Source organism: Pyricularia grisea, chromosome I (assembly GCF_004355905.1).
Source record: "Pyricularia grisea strain NI907 chromosome I, whole genome shotgun sequence".
Taxonomy (NCBI): Eukaryota; Fungi; Ascomycota; class Sordariomycetes; order Magnaporthales; family Pyriculariaceae; genus Pyricularia; species Pyricularia grisea.
Genome location: NC_044973.1, coordinates 5729243 through 5750647, shown reverse-complemented (window position 1 = coordinate 5750647; position 21405 = coordinate 5729243). Strand labels below are relative to the sequence as shown.

Here is a 21405-nt window from a genome sequence, read left to right as displayed (position 1 = left end):
CCACGACTCAGCGCCAAGGAATACTAACAAAAATACCAACATCGACGTCGACGACCTGACTGACAGCTTCACTGACAGAGGAAAGTCCGCAGTTATTTTCTTTTTCACCCTCTCAGACACCCCTAAAAGAGTAGAAACCTCACAAACAGACCCATCGAAGCTATAATGCTTCCTACAACGATACTAGCCATTGGCCTCCCGGCCCTGGCTTATGCTCACCCCACAGTTCTCGATACCGAACCTGCCGTAGCAATCGAGCGCAGGTTCAAGCCCTCGCCGACCACAAGCTATGAACTCAAGCCCGAAGACCTCGTCAAGCTCAATGTTTGCAAAGATTCTCAAGGACAGCTCAAGTGCGAGGAGAGGAAAACCGGACTTCTAACCACTCAGACCTTTTCTTTGATCGGCAAACGACAAAGTTTGCAGCCTAAAGAAGAAAGGCTTCGCTGCACTTATACTGACAAAGACTCCAAGAAGGAGGAGAAGAAATGGGTCGAGGGTGACGATGGCAAGTGTACTAACGACAAGGAAGTCATCACCAAAGACACGTGCACCAAGGACAAGGGTAAACTCATTTGCCAAGAAAAGGCAGCCGAAACGTTCAGCATTTTTAACCGGATATCCATTGCCATTCCTGTACCTTTTTGGAACAACCAAGCCGCTTCCAAGCCCACTCATGGACTGGTATGCATGGTAGACAAGGGACAGGAGGCCGCCAAAAATGCGACCACTTTTAGGTCAATCGTCAAGGAGCAGGCCACTTGTATTCCCGAGAAGAAGCCTCTGCCCGAGATCACCAAGGCCGAGTGCGAAGCCGCCAAGGGGAAGCGGACCTGCATCATGGAACAGCAGACTGTTCCCGCCGGAGCCAAGCTGAAGCAGCCGGCAACAACCCACCGTTGGAAGTGCAGTGTGCCCGGCAAGGATGGTGCCAAGGCCGAGGAGAAGATGATCAAGGGCGACGAGGGCAAGTGTGAGATGAAGGACATGCTTGTCAACGGCGTCAAGCAAGACATCTCGCTCAAGGAATGCAAGGACCGCAACGGAACAGCACCCTGCCTGCCCGAGAACCAGGTCTTTCGCTGGACGCTCAAGTACGAGAGGACCAAGTGCAACATTCCTTCTACCAAGGTCAACGGCACCGACGGGGAGGTTCGTAACATCAAGTTTAGCGACCGGAAATGCACATATGAGGATGCGAAGAAGGATATCGACACCATGGAGACCGAGGCCAAGAAGAAGGCTGCCAACGCGCCGGGCGTGATCCCCAAGAACCAGACCACCGACGCCGCTGCCGAAATGACCAAGAAAGAGTGCCAGGATGTCAAGGGCGCCATGGCCTGCACTAAAAAGGGAGAGGCTCTCACTTGGCGCTGCAAGATTGCCTACTTTGGCGGCAAGCCCATCGAGGAGAAGTGGATCAAGGGTGATGAAGGCAAGTGCACAGAGGCAGACACCAAGAAAGACGCTACCAAAAAGGAAGAACCAAAGAAGGAGGAGCCCAAGAAGCCCGAGAACAACGCCACCAACTCTACTGCGACCTCTACCACCTCTGCCTCGGCTCCTACCCCAACCCCTACCCCTACCGGCTCAGCTGCTATCACTCGCCGCGGCATTAAGCCTAGTCTCGCCGGTTCTCCCAAGGGTCCCTCCGGACCGGATGTGGGTGAAGACATGGCCAAGCCCGTTTCTATGTCGATGCCGTCAAAGGATCTCGATATGCTCGACCCTGTCGCAGATTTGCCAGGTCCCTCAAAGTCTCGCAAGCTCGAGGATGCATCTCTCCCTGGAATTGATGTCATGCCTGCTGCAATGAATGCTATGACTGGCGATGATGGCATGCCTGGTGATGATGTCCCCTTCAACATGCCTACCTCTACTGGCCGCAAGCCCAACAAAATGATGGAGAAGCCCGGTGCGGCCGACCTTGAGGACGACAAGACCGTCAAGATCGCCATTCCCAAGGGTGACACTGGCAAGCAAGGACCCAAGGGTGAGCCCGGCCGTCCTGGACCCAAGGGTAAAGATGGCCGTCCTGGCCCCAAGGGCAAAGATGGCATGCCCGGTCCCATGGGTCTTCCTGGAATGCCCGGAAAGGATGGCGAGAACGCGCCCATCTTAATTATCAGCACCGAGATTGAGAAGCCCAAGGACATGAAGAAGAAGAAGGGCGGACGCAAGCCCCTCTGGATCACTCGTTCCGAGTGCAGGGCTCAGGAAGGCTTCGAGACCTGCAAGAAGGGCAAGAAGATCTGCCGCATCTCCAACGGCAGCGAGCTGTCCGAGCCTCGCCTGGGTGGATCCTGCGACGGCGCTGACGCCGATGAGCACCACGTCGAGCTGTTTGAGGGTATGTCCCGCCGGGCCATGGCCAAGATGCTGGCCAAGCTGCTCAAGAAGGAGTTGATGGGCGGTGGTGACGGCAAGAAGGGCAGCGGAAAGCCCCACCACGGCGGCAAGAAGCTCAAGAACAAGATGAAGAAGAAGCTCGGCGGCGGGCGCAAGTTCCACGACGGCAAGACCAAGAAGTCGGACTGGGTCTACAAGCAATCGGCAGTTAACGACTGCGACAAGCTCGACGGTACGACTGGCTGCCTCGACGGCCGCGTCACCTGTATGTTCAAGGGCCGCAACAACAAGCCCCACATCAGGAAGTACCAGGACACGTGCGAGTGGCGCCTCCGCAACGACAGCTGGAGGAGCAAGCACCATGTCGAGTAATCATTTTGAAGTGGGTATTATTAACATTTTCCTTTTTATTATTTCCTTTGTCTTAGCAGTTTCTCCCTTTTTTTCATTTTTATTTCTTATCATTTGTATTTGGTAACTTTTTTTTTTTGCATTTTACTGGCGCTTGGGTGTTTCTGTCTTCGGTAAAAGGCGTTTATTGGGATATACCACATGGTCTCGGCGCAAGATAAAAGGGATTTTGCATACAGCATAGCGCGGCGTTGCTTGGACGTTTTTATTTTCTGGGATTGGGACGGATCATTTTAACCTTTTTTGGGCGTTACTCATCTTCCATTCTCCATCTCATTATTTTTTCAGATGATGGATGGCTTTTCTTTTTCTTTTTAGCTTCAAATGAAAGCATTATTGAATACCTTATTTTGCCTTTACCGTGTCACATGCATCGTCACCATGTTGTGAAATCTGTTGCGCGGGGCGACGTGGCACGCTTGTCAATGGAGCCCGGGGACACACACTGTGTATATTCACCCTGCCGCTAGATGCACACGTCCAGCAAACAACAGCAACATGCTGCTATCAAACAGCCTTTCCAAAAGTCCCCATCGTAAATTAGCCTCCAAATAACTGGCTGGGAGTGATAAGGGATATTCTATGTGATTTATCGAGTGCTTTGATTGGACTTTTCTTTTTCTTTTTGTTTTGACCATTTTTTGCCCGGTTCGCAAAACTCTTGAGATTCATCCCGGGCAACGACAGAACATTTGGTCTTATCGCAAGTGTTAGGGCATGCTGCTTTGTTAATATCCCGTAGGACATACCTGAAGATCATCCTTGGTGATCTTTTTTCTCGAAAGGTCGCTGGTGGCATGTCGATGGCTTGTTTCAACCGCCATGGTAGGAATCAATTCCCCAATCACGGCACCCAGAATCGCCAGATGCACACTTTACGTCCGGCGAAATTCGATTCTTGTCTCTACCAGCTGAGAACCAAGGACTAAGAAAAAGTTCGTCTCCGTCTGCAAATTTCCAAAAAGTCATGAAGAATGCCGAACGTATGTTGATTGACCTTGTGCATTTCGACCTACTGAAGCGCCGGTTATGTGACGAACTTACGGTGAGGGCGGGGGGAGCGTCAGCTTGCTACGGATACAGAGCAATTTCGCGAAATCCCAGTTCGTCCCCAGCCACCGAATCCCTACACGGTTATCCACTACGGGTCGCTTTTACCCTTGTTCCGGAGGCCCGGCGTTCGGAATGGATCCACCTGTTCAAACCAAAAAAGCCCCATATTCCCCGGCATCCCATCTTGTCAAATGGTTTTCTCCTCGTCGACGGGGCTTACACCGATTTTTGTGTCCATGCAATCGGTCCCACACCCTGTGTATCACTTTTTTTTTATTTTTTACTTCACCGCCCGCCCGTTCAATCATGCATTTGTCTCCGACCTGTTTGCGATTATGCAAGAGGGAGAATCAGGGAGGCGAAGGTAGTTGGAGGATTATATTGATAATATTTGGAAGTTGACCACAGCAGACTAGGTCTGGATAGTTATTGCAAAATTCCGAGGGAGGATGTGCGTGGTACGGCGTTAAGCAAACTCCCAACCTCCGCCAAATTCGCCCAAAAACTCCGTGCAGGGGTCACACACCCATCAATTTCGCGTCGGGAGGCTGTCGATCAAATCTCGAGCTCGAGAACAATCCATCGCCATTCATCGTGCAGGCAAGTCGGATTAGATCAAAGACAACAAAGGCCTTACCACAAAAAAAAAACACCTAGCCGGGATCTTGGTGCCCAAGCGCCTTGGCCCTAGCCCCAAAAGACAAAAAAACGGTGACGGCAAGTCGGAATGCCAAAGAACTGCTCGACCTGGACACCCGCCCGACCAATCAAGGCCCACCACGATTGTAACCCCTTGTCGAAAATCATCCACTTGTCGACAGGACAGACCCAACCTCGTGCAGTGGTGCCCAAAAGAAAATATTACCAAAGACAGATACGTAGATGGCGGGAATATCGTGGTCACCGCCAGTTGTCAAATGCGGAAACGAAAAGCCGGGGGTTGCTTCGGATCCACGCATCCCCCCTCGGTTCTAGTGTCCCCATTGACAATGTATAAAGATGCCGCCACATTCGCTCAGGTTTACGACTTGTTGTTTTCTTTTCTTTCCTCAGGGGCGGGCACCTCTCGAGTTTCTTCAGGGTGTGCCAGAGGTGTGTGTGTGGTGGTGTTTCTTTTTTTTCCTTTTCGTGAGAGGAGGGAGGAAGAAGCACAAACGCAGACACCCTTTTTTTTTAAATCCTAATTCTCTCGGTTTTCTGGCCGAGCAATGAGCACAACTCTGCTTGAGCTTCAGGCAGAGCTGCTCAGCACGAGCTCGCAAGATCTTTACTCTTCAGCAACGACAACAACAACAAATTTCCTGCTTCCCTTGGGAGCAGCAGCACCGACAATGTCTTTTGAGACGAGCTTCCGCCCGTCCAGCAAGGCGGTCGGTGCCTCGTCCATGCCCAACCTCCCGGCCATGTTCATCTGCTTCATGCTCTTCCTGCAGACCTACCTTGCGCTCGCCAACCCTGCCGCCGCAGCTGCCGCCTCGGCGCTGTTCCCGGGGTACAAGACTCCCTCGCGCAATGGCAACAAGAACAACAACAACGACAACAACAACGACAATAACGAATACATCAAGCTCAACGACAACTACGACATGATCATCCCACGACAACAACGGCAACAATCTGTTGGCTCGACCTGCGACGGCTCCGAGGGGCAGTGGAACTGCATGACAACCTCGTGGCAAAGATGCGCGGCGGGCCGGTGGAGCGTCGTCGTCGACACGGCCGACGGGACGACCTGTCACCCAGACGGCTTGACTTGGGACTTTGCCGTCCAGGACCGGAGGGGGCAAGGTGGTGGGGATGGAGGGGGACGCGCCACCAGCAGTGCGTTTCCGGGTACCGGATGGGGATTCAAGGGTGGTATCGGCGGTGGAGGAGGTGGCGGTGGTGGGAAGTATTCACTAGGTGAATGGAGCCTGGTCATCTTCGGAGGACTAGGGCTCGCAGTGGGCGGTTGGGTCTAGCATTGGTGGCATGGCGGACGTTCCCATGGACCACCGGTGTTTAGATACAAAAACTGATGTCCCCGCCTGGTCTTGTTCTGATGGGATTCTCGACATTCTTTTGAGGTCCCCAAGCCTGGATGGGACTCACAGAGGGCTCTATTAAAGCCCCACTATATTTTCTTTGTACGGGCGGAGAAACACAAGTGAGGCGAGGGAACATAGCCAAAAGGACGCCATACAAGGTTTGTCTTTTGGAATATGTTCCCTTGGCCTGTTGCACAGTGGGGGCAATCATGATAGCAAACCCCCATCATGCCTTTTCCTTTGTAACGGCGAGATGAAGCAACGAGATTAATGACAATGAGCATGATTTGCCATTCACTCAAACTGAAACGCAAGTAAATTTCCCAAGTGATGAGTGACTTGACCGTTCTAGTTAGTCTGAGTGAGCTTTTCTGTAGTCGCTTTGGGGCTGATTTATATTTCAATTACAACCAAATGGCAAAGTAATCAGCCTGCGTGGGTACTTGAGCAAGCTGTCTCGCTCTTCATTCTTGATGTGAAACATGCTCGGTAGCGGAAAAGTTTGGTCTGGTAAGCAACTTGAAAATAACCGCCGGACTGATCCCGACAACTCAACGACCACTGAGTGAATGCATCGAAATCACCTGACTAGCATCGTCTTACAAAGAACCATTTGGCTCTATGTATGCTTGACTCCAGTTGATTCCGTCCATCCCTTTACCCGTCATAGCTTTGCCATTTATCAAGTCAACCTCCCAAGACTCCAAGTGGCAAAATGCAACCCATATGAACACTGAACCCCTAATCACTAGTACCCATAGCGCTCACGGTACAAAGTGAAGTTCTGATCACAGCTTTTCCGCAGCAGCTCCTTGATCACTATGTGAACTTCCTCTAGGATCGCGTACGGAGTTCCCCAGATGTTGTGTGGCCAGCTGCTACCTTCGGGGACCACCCCGGCGTTGATGAAGAGCTTTATAATGTATTCGGTGGTCCACTGCCACATGAAAACTGAAATCTCGTATTCATGGAGGTCGATTGGTGTGCTGTTTATACATGCGTTGAGATGCTCATGCAGCTCGTGGTCGCTGAAGGCCTGGACGACCAGGTCGTATTTGTGGGATATGTACATGCATTCGTTTGCCAATCTGCTCCGAACCGAGGCTACATAGACTCTGAATTCGTGATAACCTTTGTAGAGTTCTGGCACGTCGGCACTTATTTCGTCATCATCACTTGGCATCTTGGGCTATGTTCTAGTCCAACCTCTTAGTCGATGATCTAGTCGGTTGGCTGGTTCTATGTTATTAAGGATGTCCGAGATTTGAGAGTCTTGAATGAATGAGGCAGGTCCACGATGGATGAAGATGCAGAGTGAGACGGAAGCAAAAAGATCAAGTTGTGGTATAACAAGAAACCTTTTTATACTGATTTGCAATGCAACAAGTAGCAAGTTGCTTGTCAGTCATTACTCTATGTTGAATGATGTAGATAGTGATCTCTTGTTGCCCGTTGGTCATAGCAGGACAATCTTTGGGCCCTTGGTGAATTATCAATGTCTGATTTGTCTCATGGTTTGATTTAAGCTTCGTTTGTAGCATTGCCAGCTAGATGATAGATCTCTAGGACTATAAGACTTTCACCGGAAGCTTGCCAAAGGACTAGTGACTATACACATCAAGAGGTGCATCTCAAAGAGAAACGATACATGTCCTCCAGCTGTCTACAGTCTCAACAGACTATAGCTGCCCCGGGTAGGCTGGTACAGAGGGATACAGCTAATCTGTAAACGCTTGCGGTAGGGTCACAGAGCCTGTATTAGAGTTGGTGGGTGTGTTGAATAGATGCAGAATTTTAGTAGCAGGAACGCAGTCTTTCGCGGTGAAACCCGATTACAGAGTGACTGAGATGTATCGAGTAGTCTTTACCAGTATAAGCTGTGCAATTCGAGCTTATTACGGGGCATTCTTTGTTCACACCAAGCTTTTCCTCAGATGGTATACCTCTTTTCTAACAATAATAACAGGAAAAGAAAGTTTAGTTTGGAGATACTAAGTGGGATATCAGAGGAGTCACTTGCACCGGCCTTTGCAGAAAGTGAGGGGCCGTCATTTACAGATGTTTATAACAATCATGGCATCATGTGCACCGCATCCGGCCCAAAGCTAACAACCTAGATAGGCTGTCCAGTCTACTCCAGTTCACGCTAGACAGACAATGCAAGTTGCACTTGGCAGCAATCTCAGCCTGCAGCTATCACTTGCCTCAAAATTAAGGGTTCCCTTCTTGCTCTGTTGTCCTCCATCACTAAGCCGCACGAAATGAAAGTTCGGTGTGTCCGGGGACAGATTATCATAAGGCATGGTCTGAGAGCCGAGGCTTATGCGACGCCCTTTTAATCCAAAGGCAGTTGGCTTATTGATACGACTTGTTCAAGCCCTTTATGAAAGGCGCATGTGGGGGGAATCAGAAAGAAGACGCTTTTGTTAGAGAATTTACCTTTATTTCGTCTTATTTACCACTTGTATATTTCCGTAGCATAATCGAGCATATAATGGCTTTTTAAGCCTTCGTCATTTGTTTCATCACAATATCGCTGGGATCAAAAAGGGCAAGATTACATGTCGCATAAATTAAAGTCCCTCCCCTTTACAAGATTGGCGAGACGTACTTTGACTGACCGCCAAACTTTCGTTAAGTACAATAAAAGTGTCAAAAGTAAAACAGTGGGGAAAAGCTGTGGTAACTATTAACATTATAAAACTAACTTTGCGAATATATTATTCCTGCTCTTGCGCCAGTCCCACCCCAGCCGCCAAGCCCGAGACCTTTAATTGCTCCTTTGTTTGCATGCAAAAAAGTTGTTGCCCTGAGCACCAGTGTGTGTAACAATGCCGACGAGCCTGCATTGTGCGCCTGCAACGTAGTATACAATCCTATCTGGGCCGGGGGGCGTACCTTGAAAAAGAAAAAAGAGCTGTTAGCATTATTTCACTACTATTATAGTAGCAGGATAACAGAGTCAAAAACAGCTTCAAGTTAGGATAATCTGGGCTGTGAAATAGAATAGTAATATTTACCGATGAAGAAAGGTTTCCCACTTGAGAGGATGGGATATTCGTAAAGCGGATTCGTGGTATCGAACCAGCTTTCTGAGTTATAAAAAGTGTGAGGATAGATCCCCATCTTGAACCCTTGTCGAACGAGACCGCACGCTCTAGTAAGAACACTGTCCGCATATTGTACCGAATAAGTAGTACCTCTGCAATTGTAGGCCGCGGCTGTGTTTAGAAGGGCTAATAAGGAGACGAGGGCCGCAAAAAAATAAACTTTAAAGGTAGACATTGCTTTGCAAAGAGGTGTCGAAGATAATAATTTTGGGCAAAGAAGACAATTCTGAACAATCGATAATTTAAAGACAAAAGCTTTTCGTTTGGCTACCTGGGGATTCACAGGCTTTATAGGATTATTCCATTGTAAGCGCCTTGATTAATGTGTGGAGAACAAAAGGAGGGATAACCTAAAAATAAATGAGTCCCCGTAGGTACCATGAGTAATTTAATACGGTATTATGTAGATCTCGTGTGTTAGGAAGAAAGAAATTACTAAAATTAGTTCAAATAAAAATATGAGCGCTAATTTTAAAAGTTTATTTTCGGTTTACCACTGGTGCAGGCAAAAAAAGAACCGCCCCTTACCACCGTATATATATACGCGTGGACCATTATCAACTTAACTGACCGCGGGGTGTTTCAGGTACCTACCGCATCGAAAATTTATTGTTGTTACAAAAAACTATTCCCCAAATCGAGAACACCGACAAGGTCCACAATACTTTGCTAACAGTTCAGGGACGGCGATTTTCACCCCTACCATTAAAGTAAAACCTTGCTGGATAATATATGATTCGTATTCCTGTTATTTTTTGAATCATATATTATTAGTACTTTTGTTAGTTTGCAAGTTATGTAATATCATATTTTTAAACACAATATTACATCACTACGTCCACCTATTATATCGTGACCAAAGATTTCAACGTTTCAAGCTATTAAATTTACACTACATAAGTACTACCACAGTACGAAAACTCCCCAGTCTATGATTGTAAGCCGTAAGCCCCGCGATGATTTTGTTTGATAACCTATTTACAAATTTAACCCCCTTTACAAGGCCGACAACCTGCGCCATAATCTGCACCACTACTTACACCAGCATTAAAACCTTTATTTATAACGCCAATCACTATAAAAGTTCGGACATATTTTCCGACCTAAATAGTGGTCCAGATGGTTGGCCATTGTAAAAGGGTTAAATCTTTAAATATGTGTGTGTCGAATTATGTGGCGCCCCTGCTGTGATTTGTGTGGCGTTTATATACCAGTAACTATTGTACTGTAACCGTGTCCACTTATTGTTAATTTGTTACATTGGATTGCTGAATTAGCTACAACTGCAGCAAGTAAGATGCTGCAGCAAATACTTCAAAAAACTAGTTGTTGGCGCTGCCGCTTGACCTGTTTCGAAACCATCTGCACTTGTTTTTGGAAGTCAAGGCGAAGATAAATTCAAAAGGAAACGACGCTGAAATACCGTTATAATGCATCACATCAAAAAAACAAACCCCAATAAAGTAGCCAAGAATGTGCAAAATCCGCTTGGCATGCCAAATCGCCACGTCGGGTCGCGCAGCGAGCGCGTCGCGTATCGCAAATTGAATGAGGAAGTGTCGGTACATATCTTACAAGTACGGGAGCAAAATGTATCAGGTCATCAGCATTGCGCAGCGGATGCTGTGCAGTAAAGGCGCCACAAGGGCTAAGAGGTATGAAGTCGGGCGGCACCTGAGATGAAGGGATACAATTGATCCCAAAATTGATTAATGTACATAGAATTCGAAAATGAAAACACAAAAAGGAGACTAATGTTGGCTCGTATTATAAGTAAGACTAAACCCCAATCTCTAATGTGTCATATATTGCTGCATATTGTCTTTCCCTTCCAAATTGTTAAAGCAGGCTGCGCTGAAAAACTCACTCCAGATTAGCCTTATTTGGGGGCCGTACGTTGTGGGCCCCCTTAAACAGGGGGTCATAAAACCATTGACCAATGCCACCGAAACCGGCTGACCCAGAAATGGTCAGGCCCCTGAAGTGGTCAGCTTACCTTTATTTTTAATCTGCAATAATAACCCAACCATTTACCCAGTCCAACCCAGTTTTTATTAATATATAGGATATAATAAATGCTTTTTAACGGTGTAATATTCATATATATATTGGCCACGTCATTTATTATATTTATAAGTTGTTTATTTTATTTTGTAAACATCAAGCTGAAATTGCAAAATTTGAAAGATAATTAAAGTATATATATTTTTGGTATTTAATAATGGTTTAATTAACCTTATTTTAAATAACGTTATAATTAATATTATATGAAGTTTAACCCCAAATAGTGAAGTTAATATTTAAACAGCACATTTAATTATTGGAAAGGGTTTTTAATAAATAATAAAAAACAAAAATACGGCATATAAAAGGGGAAAATAAAAGTTAAATTAGGGATACTCTTATATTATATTTTAAACCTCGTCACAGCCGGAATATTAAATAGGGCTGGGTATAAGGTGAGAATAATTATAAGGTAATAATTATAACGTATTATAATTTGTAATAAGATTAAAATACTTATATTTGGATTGCAAATTAGTTTTAAGGAATTTAAAACTCATTTACAAATCTTAAATTTTTAAGTCCCCTTTTATAGGCGTACTTTTATAATATTTGTTTAACGCTCGTTTAAAATAAAGCAAAATTTAACCCTGCGGGGCTATGCGCTATAATTAAAATATTCATAATTTTCATATAATAAAATTGTATAATTTTAAATTTATTGTAAAAAAACTTGAAAAAAAACTTGTTAAAATTATGTTTATTAAAATTGTTGGAATAAGGATTTATACGTTTTATTAATTAATTAAATGATAAGTTACGGGGATAACCGCGCGGGCCAATAATAGGTAACTCTCTCACTTAATTAAAAGTAAAAAATAAAAAGAATATTTAAAAGCTCTTTTTTAATTTGGAAAATAAAATATATATAATAATATTTACGTTATCTTATAATAACGTTTTATTAATTACTTCATATAATAAAAGGCCTATTAATAAAAATTATATTAATTAAATTAAATATTTACTTATGGTTAAATATAAGAGTGGGTAAATTATATGTGGAGCCACGTAATTTTAAAACACGTAATAAAACTCTTAACAAACTTTTATAAAATTATAAATACTTATAACCAAATAATTACCATATAAAAAAATACTGTTTAATTTAATATATTATTTTTTACCAATTATAAGAATTAGTTTAATTCTATTAATATAAATAATATAAATAAATTAAATAAAAGTATTTAAATTATTAAGTTTTTTAATTAACGATATATTAAAAATTAATAACGAAAATATTATAATTATTATAAACACCGTTTATTTACGCGTTTAAAATTCGTAAAATATAAAAATGTAAATTTTTAAGAACACCGGTTATATTAATATAATTTAAACTTTTTGGAATTTTTATCACCCGGGTTATACGCCTAACCCAACGTTTATTTTAAGTCGCTATTTTAAGCGAAAAATAGTATTATATTAAATACTAATACGATTAAGTTAAATATACCGCTTATATTATTTTAAATACCGAAAATATTTAAAAGGTTTAACGAAAAGAAACTTTCAAATCGTATATTTGAAGAAAGAATGGGGATTTGCCGCAATAAGTAAAAAATAATCGAGATAAAAACGTTAAAAAACGGTTTTATAAATTTATTTAAATATTTAAATTAAATAATAATAGTGTAAAGCAACGTGTAAATCATTAAAATAATTTATAATTTTGGAAGATTTATAATATTTAATACAAATAACCGGTTATTGGAATATTATATTATAAATATAACCTGTTTACTTTTCTAATAATAAATAGCAGGGTTAAATAAAATTAATAATAACATTATTTATTATTAAATATATTTACATATGTATATATATTATATTTTAATTCTTTTCACAGTTTTACAATTTAATTACACTTTTATAAAGGCGTAAAAAGCAATTTATTTATATAAGGAAAACCTGGTTAATATAAACGGTTTAATTGTTTTAAATGCCCGGGTAATAAGCTGTTATATTTTGTACAAAATAAACTAATAAAATAATAATTTAAAAGCTTAACCTGCTTTAAACATTACATTTTTATAGCGGGACTACTTTAAGTATATTTAAGTAATATTAAGTTTATTTTTACGCCCTCGATTATATAAATTTATAAAAGAATTAAAAATATTAATAAAATATTAAAAATGGGCGAACGCTGTAATATATAATAATATATTATAAACTTTAAGTTAAACATTTTTAAAAACCCTATTTTTATACTTTTTTTCTTATAATTTATTTATAAATTAATAGAGTTTAATAAATTTTATTTAATGTTTAGCCGGGGAGAGAGAACTAACATTTTCAAACTCGTTTTATATTTCTTTTATTAGCATTAATATACTTCTTTGGCAATGTTTAAAAAATAAATAACCATATAAGGTAATAAATATAATTATTATATTCATAGTTTTATATATAAATATAATTTTATTTGGGTTTGTAATGCTAGCTTTATTCGCGGTAAGGTGCATTTACGTACGGTTTCTGTCGAAATTCGTGGCCCACGGTTTTATAAACTCCTCTTTAAGGGCGCCCACAACGTACAGCCCCCGAGTAAATATCATTACCCCCTGTAACGCGTACGCTTTGCCTTCTCTATGGCTGCCTGGAGGGCATTCCACATGGGTAACTTGTATTTAAACAGTTCATGCGTCCTTAAATTATTAAATGCATATGAGAATGAGAATTCTACTCCAGTCTCATAATCTCGAGCGCTCGTGTCGGTAGGGTCTCGTGTTTCCTTCACTGTCCCGCTATACCAGACAATGCCGCTACGACGACCGGGGGTAGTGCCCAGATAGGTGAGAGGACCAAGCACCAACCCGGCCTTCCGTATAGCCACGCGCCTTGCGCAGGATTCCCAATCAGTATCGTGTTGACCATCCCATTTACCCTTGGGCAGTATCCAACCATTGCCTTTCGAAGGGATCATATACACTTCGGTGCGTTCAGAGAGCGGAACAATACCACAGTATTCGAATAGATCGTTCTGGTGAGGGGCTACAGGTATATGAGTATTAGACCGTAAATTCAGCGGTAATACAAAGATGCCTACCTTTGCTATAAATAATCGGGGCAAAATTCAAAATAAAATATAGCAATAATGAATTCATAGTGAAAAGTTATATTTACGTGAGTCCGTAAGTGAATAGTTGATTTCAATAATAAATTTATGCGTGGGAAATTACAAACCAAAAATAAAAAGTCTATTCGCAAATGCTCACATTAAAGGCGGGATGCATGGGCTACTAGCGCAATGCAACCTTTATGTATTCTTTTCTGCGATTAATTGTAAGAATTTAGTCATTACAAAAGTTTATGTTAGCCTGTAATAGAAGATTCTACCCGCTCACTGTGCATATAAATTACTCGTTACCACTTGGTAGTGTCTTTCAATGCGCGTTACTAAAAATAATAACTGACAATATTTAGCCAACAGGAATAATACTCTGGTGGTATAGGAGAAAACTCACCACCCCTGAATAATGAGCAGAAAGCTGTTGGCTGTGTGCGTGCTCTCGACTTTGGTAAAAAGAATAGTCTTTATTTTTTTGACGAAAATTCAACGGAATATGTGGTAGGTCTTGGATGATTTTCGCGGATAGTTGATCGGGTGAAAGCCCACGTATCTACGTACGATGACAAGGCGGGTGCTTTTTGGCCTAATACTACTATGGTCGTGGGGTAACAATCCACCCCCCTGTAGAGTTTCCGCTGGTGTGGGCATTTTGGGCTTTGCCAACTTTGGTAATGGTTTTGAACAAAAGAAAAACAAGAAAAAAATAAAATTTAGGTAGGCACTTAATTGCCCCCGCGGCTAGTCAAGTTAATGAAGGCCCACGCATACATATTCGGTGACGGGGTTTATTTTTGTCGCCCGTCGCCGTAGTATAGTAAAGTCTTGGTAACATTGTTCAGTCATGCGTGCAAAGTAGTATAGTATAAATGCTTGACATTTTAAACAGACCTGTTATCAAGTAATTTAAAACCTCCAAAACAGTCGGTAACCGTATTATTTTAATCTCTATAGTTAGATCTATTTGCAAAACGTTCAGGGACAGCCACTTGATATGCCCGGATAAGTATACTTTCAAGATGCATGACATATACTCACGCGGCAGCGCTTAAATTGAATTTTATTTTTGGCAGATATGCATCAAATGATCTATTGGGAGAACTTCAAGCACTGTTGGCTAGCCGACTCGCCGGACCCATTTCTCCAAATCTAGGGAGGGGTGTACCTTGACGTCAGCTAACTATTCACTGTCCCAATCTAGACATGACTGGTGCCGTACAATGGGATCTTCACACTAATGACAGTGTCTATGGAAGCACATTACAAGTGACTGCGCCCACAGCCGATTGAAGTTTATGCTGCATCTACGATACGATTCATGCTACTATATACAAATCGCCTATAATATCCTGACAAACGAGATCTGCGAAGAGATATATCAGGAGGAAAGTTTTGGTCCCCCGAACATTGTTGGATCTTCCCGCATGCCTTTCTCATTTCACATTCAACAACGTCTTCTATTCTGTTTGTAGTTTGTACTTGTTCTGGTCATTTACGCACGTATAGCTTCGGTTTTTTTGAACTATTTCCTATTTCTTTGTCTTCCTCTTGAACTTCAAGATGCGCGTCTCCAGCTGGCTCAAGTTTACCGTGCTCGCGGCCCTCGGCCCACAGGCGCTGGCCGAAGTCCTCGCCGACCACGGTGCTGATACGGCAAGTCTCGTGGCTCGCGACCACCCCTATGACTTGGGTGAACCCCACCCTCAGCCTGGCGACACGGTCAGCTACCCTCCGAGAATCCCTCCAGCGGGTACACACAACAGCCCGAGCTACGCAACCAATGGGGCTTCTCACAAAAGTAATCACCACAAACGAGGCGACAAGGGAGAGCAACATTACGCCACGGATAACAACTATGATGATCATGGAAGAAACCTGAAGTGGGGAGAAGGAAGGAAGCTACCTCAGAACCAATGGTCCAACCCCTTCATGCCCCATACGGCTAGAAAAGAGGAAATTGAGAAGAAGAAAGAAGATCACCCACAGAAATCCAAAGAAGTCCATACATGTGAGGCGTGCCCACAGGCCTCCCTGCACACGCGTAGAAGCGTCCAGTCGGAATCGGCCCCGCAGGGCCACATCGCCGCCCGCGCCGACGACGACACCCGTTCGGGCAAGCTGGGCGTCGACGAGCATGGTAATCCCATTTATAAAGGCCGCCACGGGCGTAGCACTAGGATTGTGGCCCGCGCCGACGACGATGCCCATTGGGGAAAGCAGGGCGTCGACGAGCATGGTAATCCCATTCGTAAAAATCGCCACGGGCGTCCCACTAGGATTATGGCCCGCGCCGACGACCCCCATTCGGGCAAGCTGGGCGTCGACGAGCATGGTAATCCCATCCGTAAAAGTCGCCATGGGCGTCCCACTAGGATTGTGGCCCGCGCCGACGACCCTCATTCGGGCAAGCTGGGCGTCGACGAGCATGGTAATCCCATCCGTAAAAGTCGCCATGGGCATCCCACTAGGATTGTGGCCCGCGCCGACGACGATGCCCATTGGGGAAAGCAGGGCGTCGACGAGCATGGTAATCCTATTAACAAAAACGGCAGAGGGCAGCGCTCGCACCGCAACAGAAAGGTCCTATCCCGCCGCAGGCAACCGACTAGCAACATTCCTGAAGACCTTCAGCCCATGCCGCCCACGTCGCCCAAGTCGCCCAAGTCGCCCAATTCCTCCAGGAAAACCAAGACTCAGACCAGCACCGGCACAGGGGAGGCAGCCCCTCTGCCCCGCGACAATCAGGTGTACAACGATGACGGCTCTTTCAACAAATACTCTGCCCGTCGGGACCTCGAGGCACGCAACGAGCCCAAGTACCATGACACTCACGCGGACCCCTCCTTCAGGGACAAGGGCGTGCACATGGACGACGTGTCTATTGCTCCCCATGGTCGACGGCCAACGGGCAAGGGAAAGGCATGCAGGGCCAAGCCTCACAGGGCCTAAGTTGGAGGGCCTGCAGGCTCTGTAGCGGGATTGCTGCGTTGAGATCCCGAGAGTAAAGTTTGAGAAAATGTGAAAAGGGGAAAAGAACTAGCTCCGGCGTTTGTATTGTTTTTCCTTTCTTTTGTTGATGTGAATCCTTGCTACTTGTATTCTCTTTGTCTCTCCTTACTCATTTTGTCATCTTTTGTCTTGCTTTCGAGTCTTGGCTTACCATGTATCAGTGGTTCTTCACGGAGTTTGGCTGGGAAATTATAGAGGAGCGACTGTCAAAGAAAAGTTTATCAAATCGTACCTTTGCCGTCGGTTATTTCTCTTTTATCAAAACTCTCAATCAATTTTGTCAATAACTCTGTGCCTCAGTGACTTGCAGTTTAAGTTTAGTAAGGTATTTTAGTTGATTGGCTGCTAGGGTTTATAATCGAGCCGAAGGCAGTTGAGGAAGGTCTCATCATGCGGATGTTTAACCAGCCGGTAGCTCTGCCACCGTATCTGCAGGTCATCTAATACCTGGAAGAAAGTGTCATGACACGAGAGGAGCTGACTTTCCTTTTAAGAGGGCCAAGGTGGCCGATATTGTCGTTTGCACGAGCAGGAAAACTAAAGGGGAACGTGATGATTGACACGCTCGGAACGAATCTCGACTGCGTCCTTTCTTCGTGGTCGACAAGAAACAAGGCAGCAAAAGAAAAATTTATATTTTGTATAAAAGGTCTTATTAGTTCCGCAAGTTTTTGTAGCATGTCTTAATTTCAAGAAGATTATCCAGATCACTACCCCTGCCTAGGAGATTGGACAAGGATTGGTAGCAACAGTCTCATCATCAAACTCATATAAGCCATTTACTTTTTGTGTCTGAAGATCTTCATTCCAAATTTAGACAGCACCTTCACAAGGGGCGGTACAATATCCACGTATTGCATAACTGCAAACCCCCAAGCCCAGCAATGCAATATCTTGTAAAGTTTGGCCTAGGTCAACGCAAATACAATGCGTATCCAAGCGAATAAACGAGAGATTTCTAAGCCAAGTAATGTCCAAACATGGAGGTAAAGCGAGCGTTCGAAAACTGGGAATCTTGCTTTACTGTCACCCGTTTTAGGTGCATGTTCTGTATAGACCCCTGGTAAACTGTGAGTTCGCTTAAGAACAAGATTTCGTGCCGATGGTGTAAGCCCAGGCAATAGGTATAGGCCCCAATGCAGAGTGTGAAACGAACGTGGCTTCGCACTGGCAAGATCAGCTGAAACGTATGAGCACGAGGACCGGACCAATACCGTTTTTGCTCCTTGGTAGTATAGGATTTTTACCATGTTTGGACTCTCCCAACCGTGTGTATAATGGTACCACCCTCGTTCTCTTGTCCAAGTTTCCATACCATAACTTATAAGTGCCTAATGGCAGTGTCACGAGCTCCTTTATTAGTAATGAGGTAATTTTGGCGCTGGAAATGCGAACAGGCTCAAGGTTGGCAAACAAATGGGACTTCCTGCTGGCGGCCACTTTAGTTTACTTCTAGAGTGGCGATGCAAATATCAGATGAATGCTTTCATAGCTGCGCCCGTTTGGTATGGCAATTACCATGAACGTCGTGAGTAGGGCATGGTTACAGTCATTCCGAAGACTTTCTGTTTCAAGCTTGAAATGTATGATTAGGCTCATGAGTCTTTTGTATCTCTTTGAAAATGTAGTATATAAGGAAGCAATGATTTAGTAAGAACTATTTGCATCTCAAATAAGCATTATCTTTCACTAAAACCTCTAACCGTCTACCAGATTTAACCTTTTCATTCATCAATTAAGTGATGTTATTTTGAAATCCCCCATCCACCTTTACAACCTTCCAACCCAATGTGAAAATGAGTTTTTCATTCCTAGTCCAAATCCTTACTGGGATCACCACCGTGGCGACTGCTCCCCTATGAAAGCTGAGACAACCTCGGTCATATCCGTGAAACCTAACCAGACCTTCGATCCCGCTTTCCCCCCCGACGACTACCCACTCCACGGCCGCGGAGTGTTTGACACGTCTTCGTCCCGCAGACAGAAATCGCCAAGCAGTTCCGCCTCCCCTAGTTCCTCACGCGGATTCTCCCGCCAACTCTCAACAAACGTCCGACCCAGCTCCGATGGTCTCAGAGCTGTCCATCATACCAAGTTTTGCCCGGTGCCGCGCGTCGGCAGATTATGGCGTCGAATCTCGGTCCAAAATGCGTACTCTCTCGGTCCTGTGACGGGCTGGTCGACGGGCGACGTGGTGCGCGTGGCGGCGTGTTCAAACTCAAGGGCTGCACGGCCGTCTTCTTCCACAGCGACGGCACCATCACCGCCGCGGATGTGCAGATCGGCCAGGAATGCTACGAGACGAGATACGTTGCTAGGGAAGTCAGGCTTGGGGGCTCGCGCGTGACCGAAATCGTCATATGCAGCCAGGATTCGTCAATTGTGAGGGAAGTTAAGGAGGCTTTCAAGAAAGAGTTGAGTCTGAACAGCATTGACGATTATTCTCTGTCGTACAGCTATAACCCCATTGACCGGATGGGGAGGCACGCGTTCTAGGCTACAGTCGGGTCGGAAACAATTGAACAGACGAAGTACAACTGCTGAATATAGTTGATACCATGGGAAATAGAAGTCAGGGGACTAGGGAATCCGTGGGGGCGGGTTTTGATGACGTTTTATGAAGAAGAGGCTTTCTAGAAAACAAGATTGTAAAACAAACCATCGAAAATACCAATCATAAAAGGGGTTATCCGTCGGAAATTTTCTCACCATATTTGCTTGTCGGGACTGAGCAGGAACTCAAGCTAAAACAATAAATATACATACTGCAGTCTGCTTACCCCTCGTCGACGCCTCTCGCTTACTGGAGTCTAAATTCTAGTATTACCTCCAACCCCACCTCTTTGCCCAAACAAGGTCTGAAATCTCTTCAGGAGCACGGGGCAAGGGAGTTTGTATTGCCGATTTCTGTAATCATGATCCAATTACTCTGAACTGTTGCACTATTCTTAGATGTACCAAATCATCACGATAATTATAAGAATGTCTGGACAGCTAGTCTAAGGGTTGAACAGTTCTTATACTAAATTAGTTTCTAGTGTCGGCATCGTTGGCCTTCTCATGTTTTGCTCGGTGCCCCTTTCTGGAGAATTGCCTTCAAACAAATTCATGATTTGAAATCAGCGCGCGCCAAACTGTTTTCTAATATAGAACCGGCTGCACTTTACCTTGTTTCAAATACTCAAAAAAGAAACCACAAATAAAGAATTGAAACAAAAAGAAATAAATAGAAAAACCCCAATACCCAACACAGTCCAAGACCCGTATGTTGAAACATTCAACATTGCAAACAAAAGCTTTCAAGCTTAGAAACTCAACAAAAAAGCAATAAAAAATCCGGCTCACCACCATTTCCACTCCATTCGCGCTGACCCTTTTGTCCGGCTGCGCATCTGCCGTCTAGGTCCACCGCCCAACACCGCATGCGACAGACAAGTCGTCACGACGGTTTGTCACCTCTAGGAACAGTATCACCCTCAGCGAAACTTGGATAGAGATGAGAAGCTTTGGTTTCATCCAATGTCGCTGGTAAGGCTTCCGTGGTCGTCAAGATAGCGCTGAAATGCGCTCCCACGTTTCGAAATTTGGTGGCCGGCTGATATTAGTCGCGTAGTGCTAGGTTGAATAAATGGAAATAAAAAGGAATGATGAGACGTGGATGTTGAAGTAGTCCCAATAGCCTCCAAAATCGACATTGAAACCAGCCACGTGCTTTTTCTGGTACTTAAAACCATATCTTGTCTCTATTTTTTCTCCATTCCGGGTTCTCATGCCACTCGGATGGCTGCTCGTTGGGCTTAACAGTCTCATAGCCCATAATGCTATCCCAGGTAATTGGAACCAGCTTCGCAGCATTTTTCATCAATTCCTTGTGACAATCGACCTTCTGGGTCTCCATCGTCATCGTTTGCGCCCGTAGCAAGTTCATGTCAAGTGATTTTGTTGGAACACCACATTGGTTCTGCTTGATATTCTGAACCCGTTCCTGGTATTCAATCCATTGACTCGCAATGCGGCCTTTGCCAGTGTCAATATAATAGAGATAGAAGGGCTTGTCTTTGATGTAATCCCGGTAAGTGGCAACGACCGCGCTCTTTGAACGGCCCCAAACTACAGCCGGTTCGTCTACCTTCTCGAGACCCGTCGTCATGAAGCCGTTGGCAAGTTCGATGGTGCGAGGATCACGGGAATCAGCCCGATACAAGCTGCATTTGCGAGGACCGTGCGGCCCGAAGCATCCTGCTGACGCGTTTCCTGAAAGCCATGAAATGGCGAGAAAAGTAAGAATAAGAGGGTTGCTGAACAT

At 44.5% G+C, this 21405-nt stretch overlaps 7 protein-coding genes across 7 annotated transcripts; 4 read left to right on the top strand and 3 right to left on the bottom strand.

Annotated features, from left to right (window-relative positions):
* Positions 1–165: 165 nt before the first annotated feature.
* On the top strand, positions 166–2721 carry PgNI_06660 (uncharacterized protein; the record flags this gene model as incomplete). Its single annotated transcript, XM_031126681.1, has 1 exon — positions 166–2721. The coding sequence occupies one exon, from the start codon at positions 166–168 to the stop codon at positions 2719–2721; it is 2556 nt and encodes an 851-aa protein (XP_030982036.1).
* Positions 2722–5021: 2300 nt separating this feature from the next.
* PgNI_06659 (uncharacterized protein) lies at positions 5022–5774 on the top strand (the record flags this gene model as incomplete). The annotated part of the gene is made up of 1 exon (XM_031126680.1): positions 5022–5774. One exon carries the CDS (start codon positions 5022–5024, stop codon positions 5772–5774), a length of 753 nt encoding a protein of 250 aa, XP_030982077.1.
* Positions 5775–6588: 814 nt separating this feature from the next.
* Positions 6589–7023, bottom strand: PgNI_06658 (uncharacterized protein; the record flags this gene model as incomplete). Its single annotated transcript, XM_031126679.1, has 1 exon — positions 6589–7023. The coding sequence occupies one exon, from the start codon at positions 7021–7023 to the stop codon at positions 6589–6591; it is 435 nt and encodes a 144-aa protein (XP_030981805.1).
* A 6554-nt stretch (positions 7024–13577) lies between these two features.
* On the bottom strand, positions 13578–13946 carry PgNI_06657 (uncharacterized protein; the record flags this gene model as incomplete). Its single annotated transcript, XM_031126678.1, has 1 exon — positions 13578–13946. The coding sequence occupies one exon, from the start codon at positions 13944–13946 to the stop codon at positions 13578–13580; it is 369 nt and encodes a 122-aa protein (XP_030982079.1).
* Positions 13947–15650: 1704 nt separating this feature from the next.
* On the top strand, positions 15651–17039 carry PgNI_06656 (uncharacterized protein; the record flags this gene model as incomplete). Its single annotated transcript, XM_031126677.1, has 1 exon — positions 15651–17039. One exon carries the CDS (start codon positions 15651–15653, stop codon positions 17037–17039), a length of 1389 nt encoding a protein of 462 aa, XP_030982078.1.
* A 1579-nt stretch (positions 17040–18618) lies between these two features.
* Positions 18619–19595, top strand: PgNI_06655 (uncharacterized protein; the record flags this gene model as incomplete). The annotated part of the gene is made up of 2 exons (XM_031126676.1): positions 18619–18627; positions 19113–19595. The coding sequence occupies 2 exons, from the start codon at positions 18619–18621 to the stop codon at positions 19593–19595; spliced, it is 492 nt and encodes a 163-aa protein (XP_030981810.1).
* Positions 19596–20823: 1228 nt separating this feature from the next.
* On the bottom strand, positions 20824–21405 carry PgNI_06654 (uncharacterized protein; the record flags this gene model as incomplete). Its single annotated transcript, XM_031126675.1, has 1 exon — positions 20824–21405. The coding sequence occupies one exon, from the start codon at positions 21403–21405 to the stop codon at positions 20824–20826; it is 582 nt and encodes a 193-aa protein (XP_030981809.1).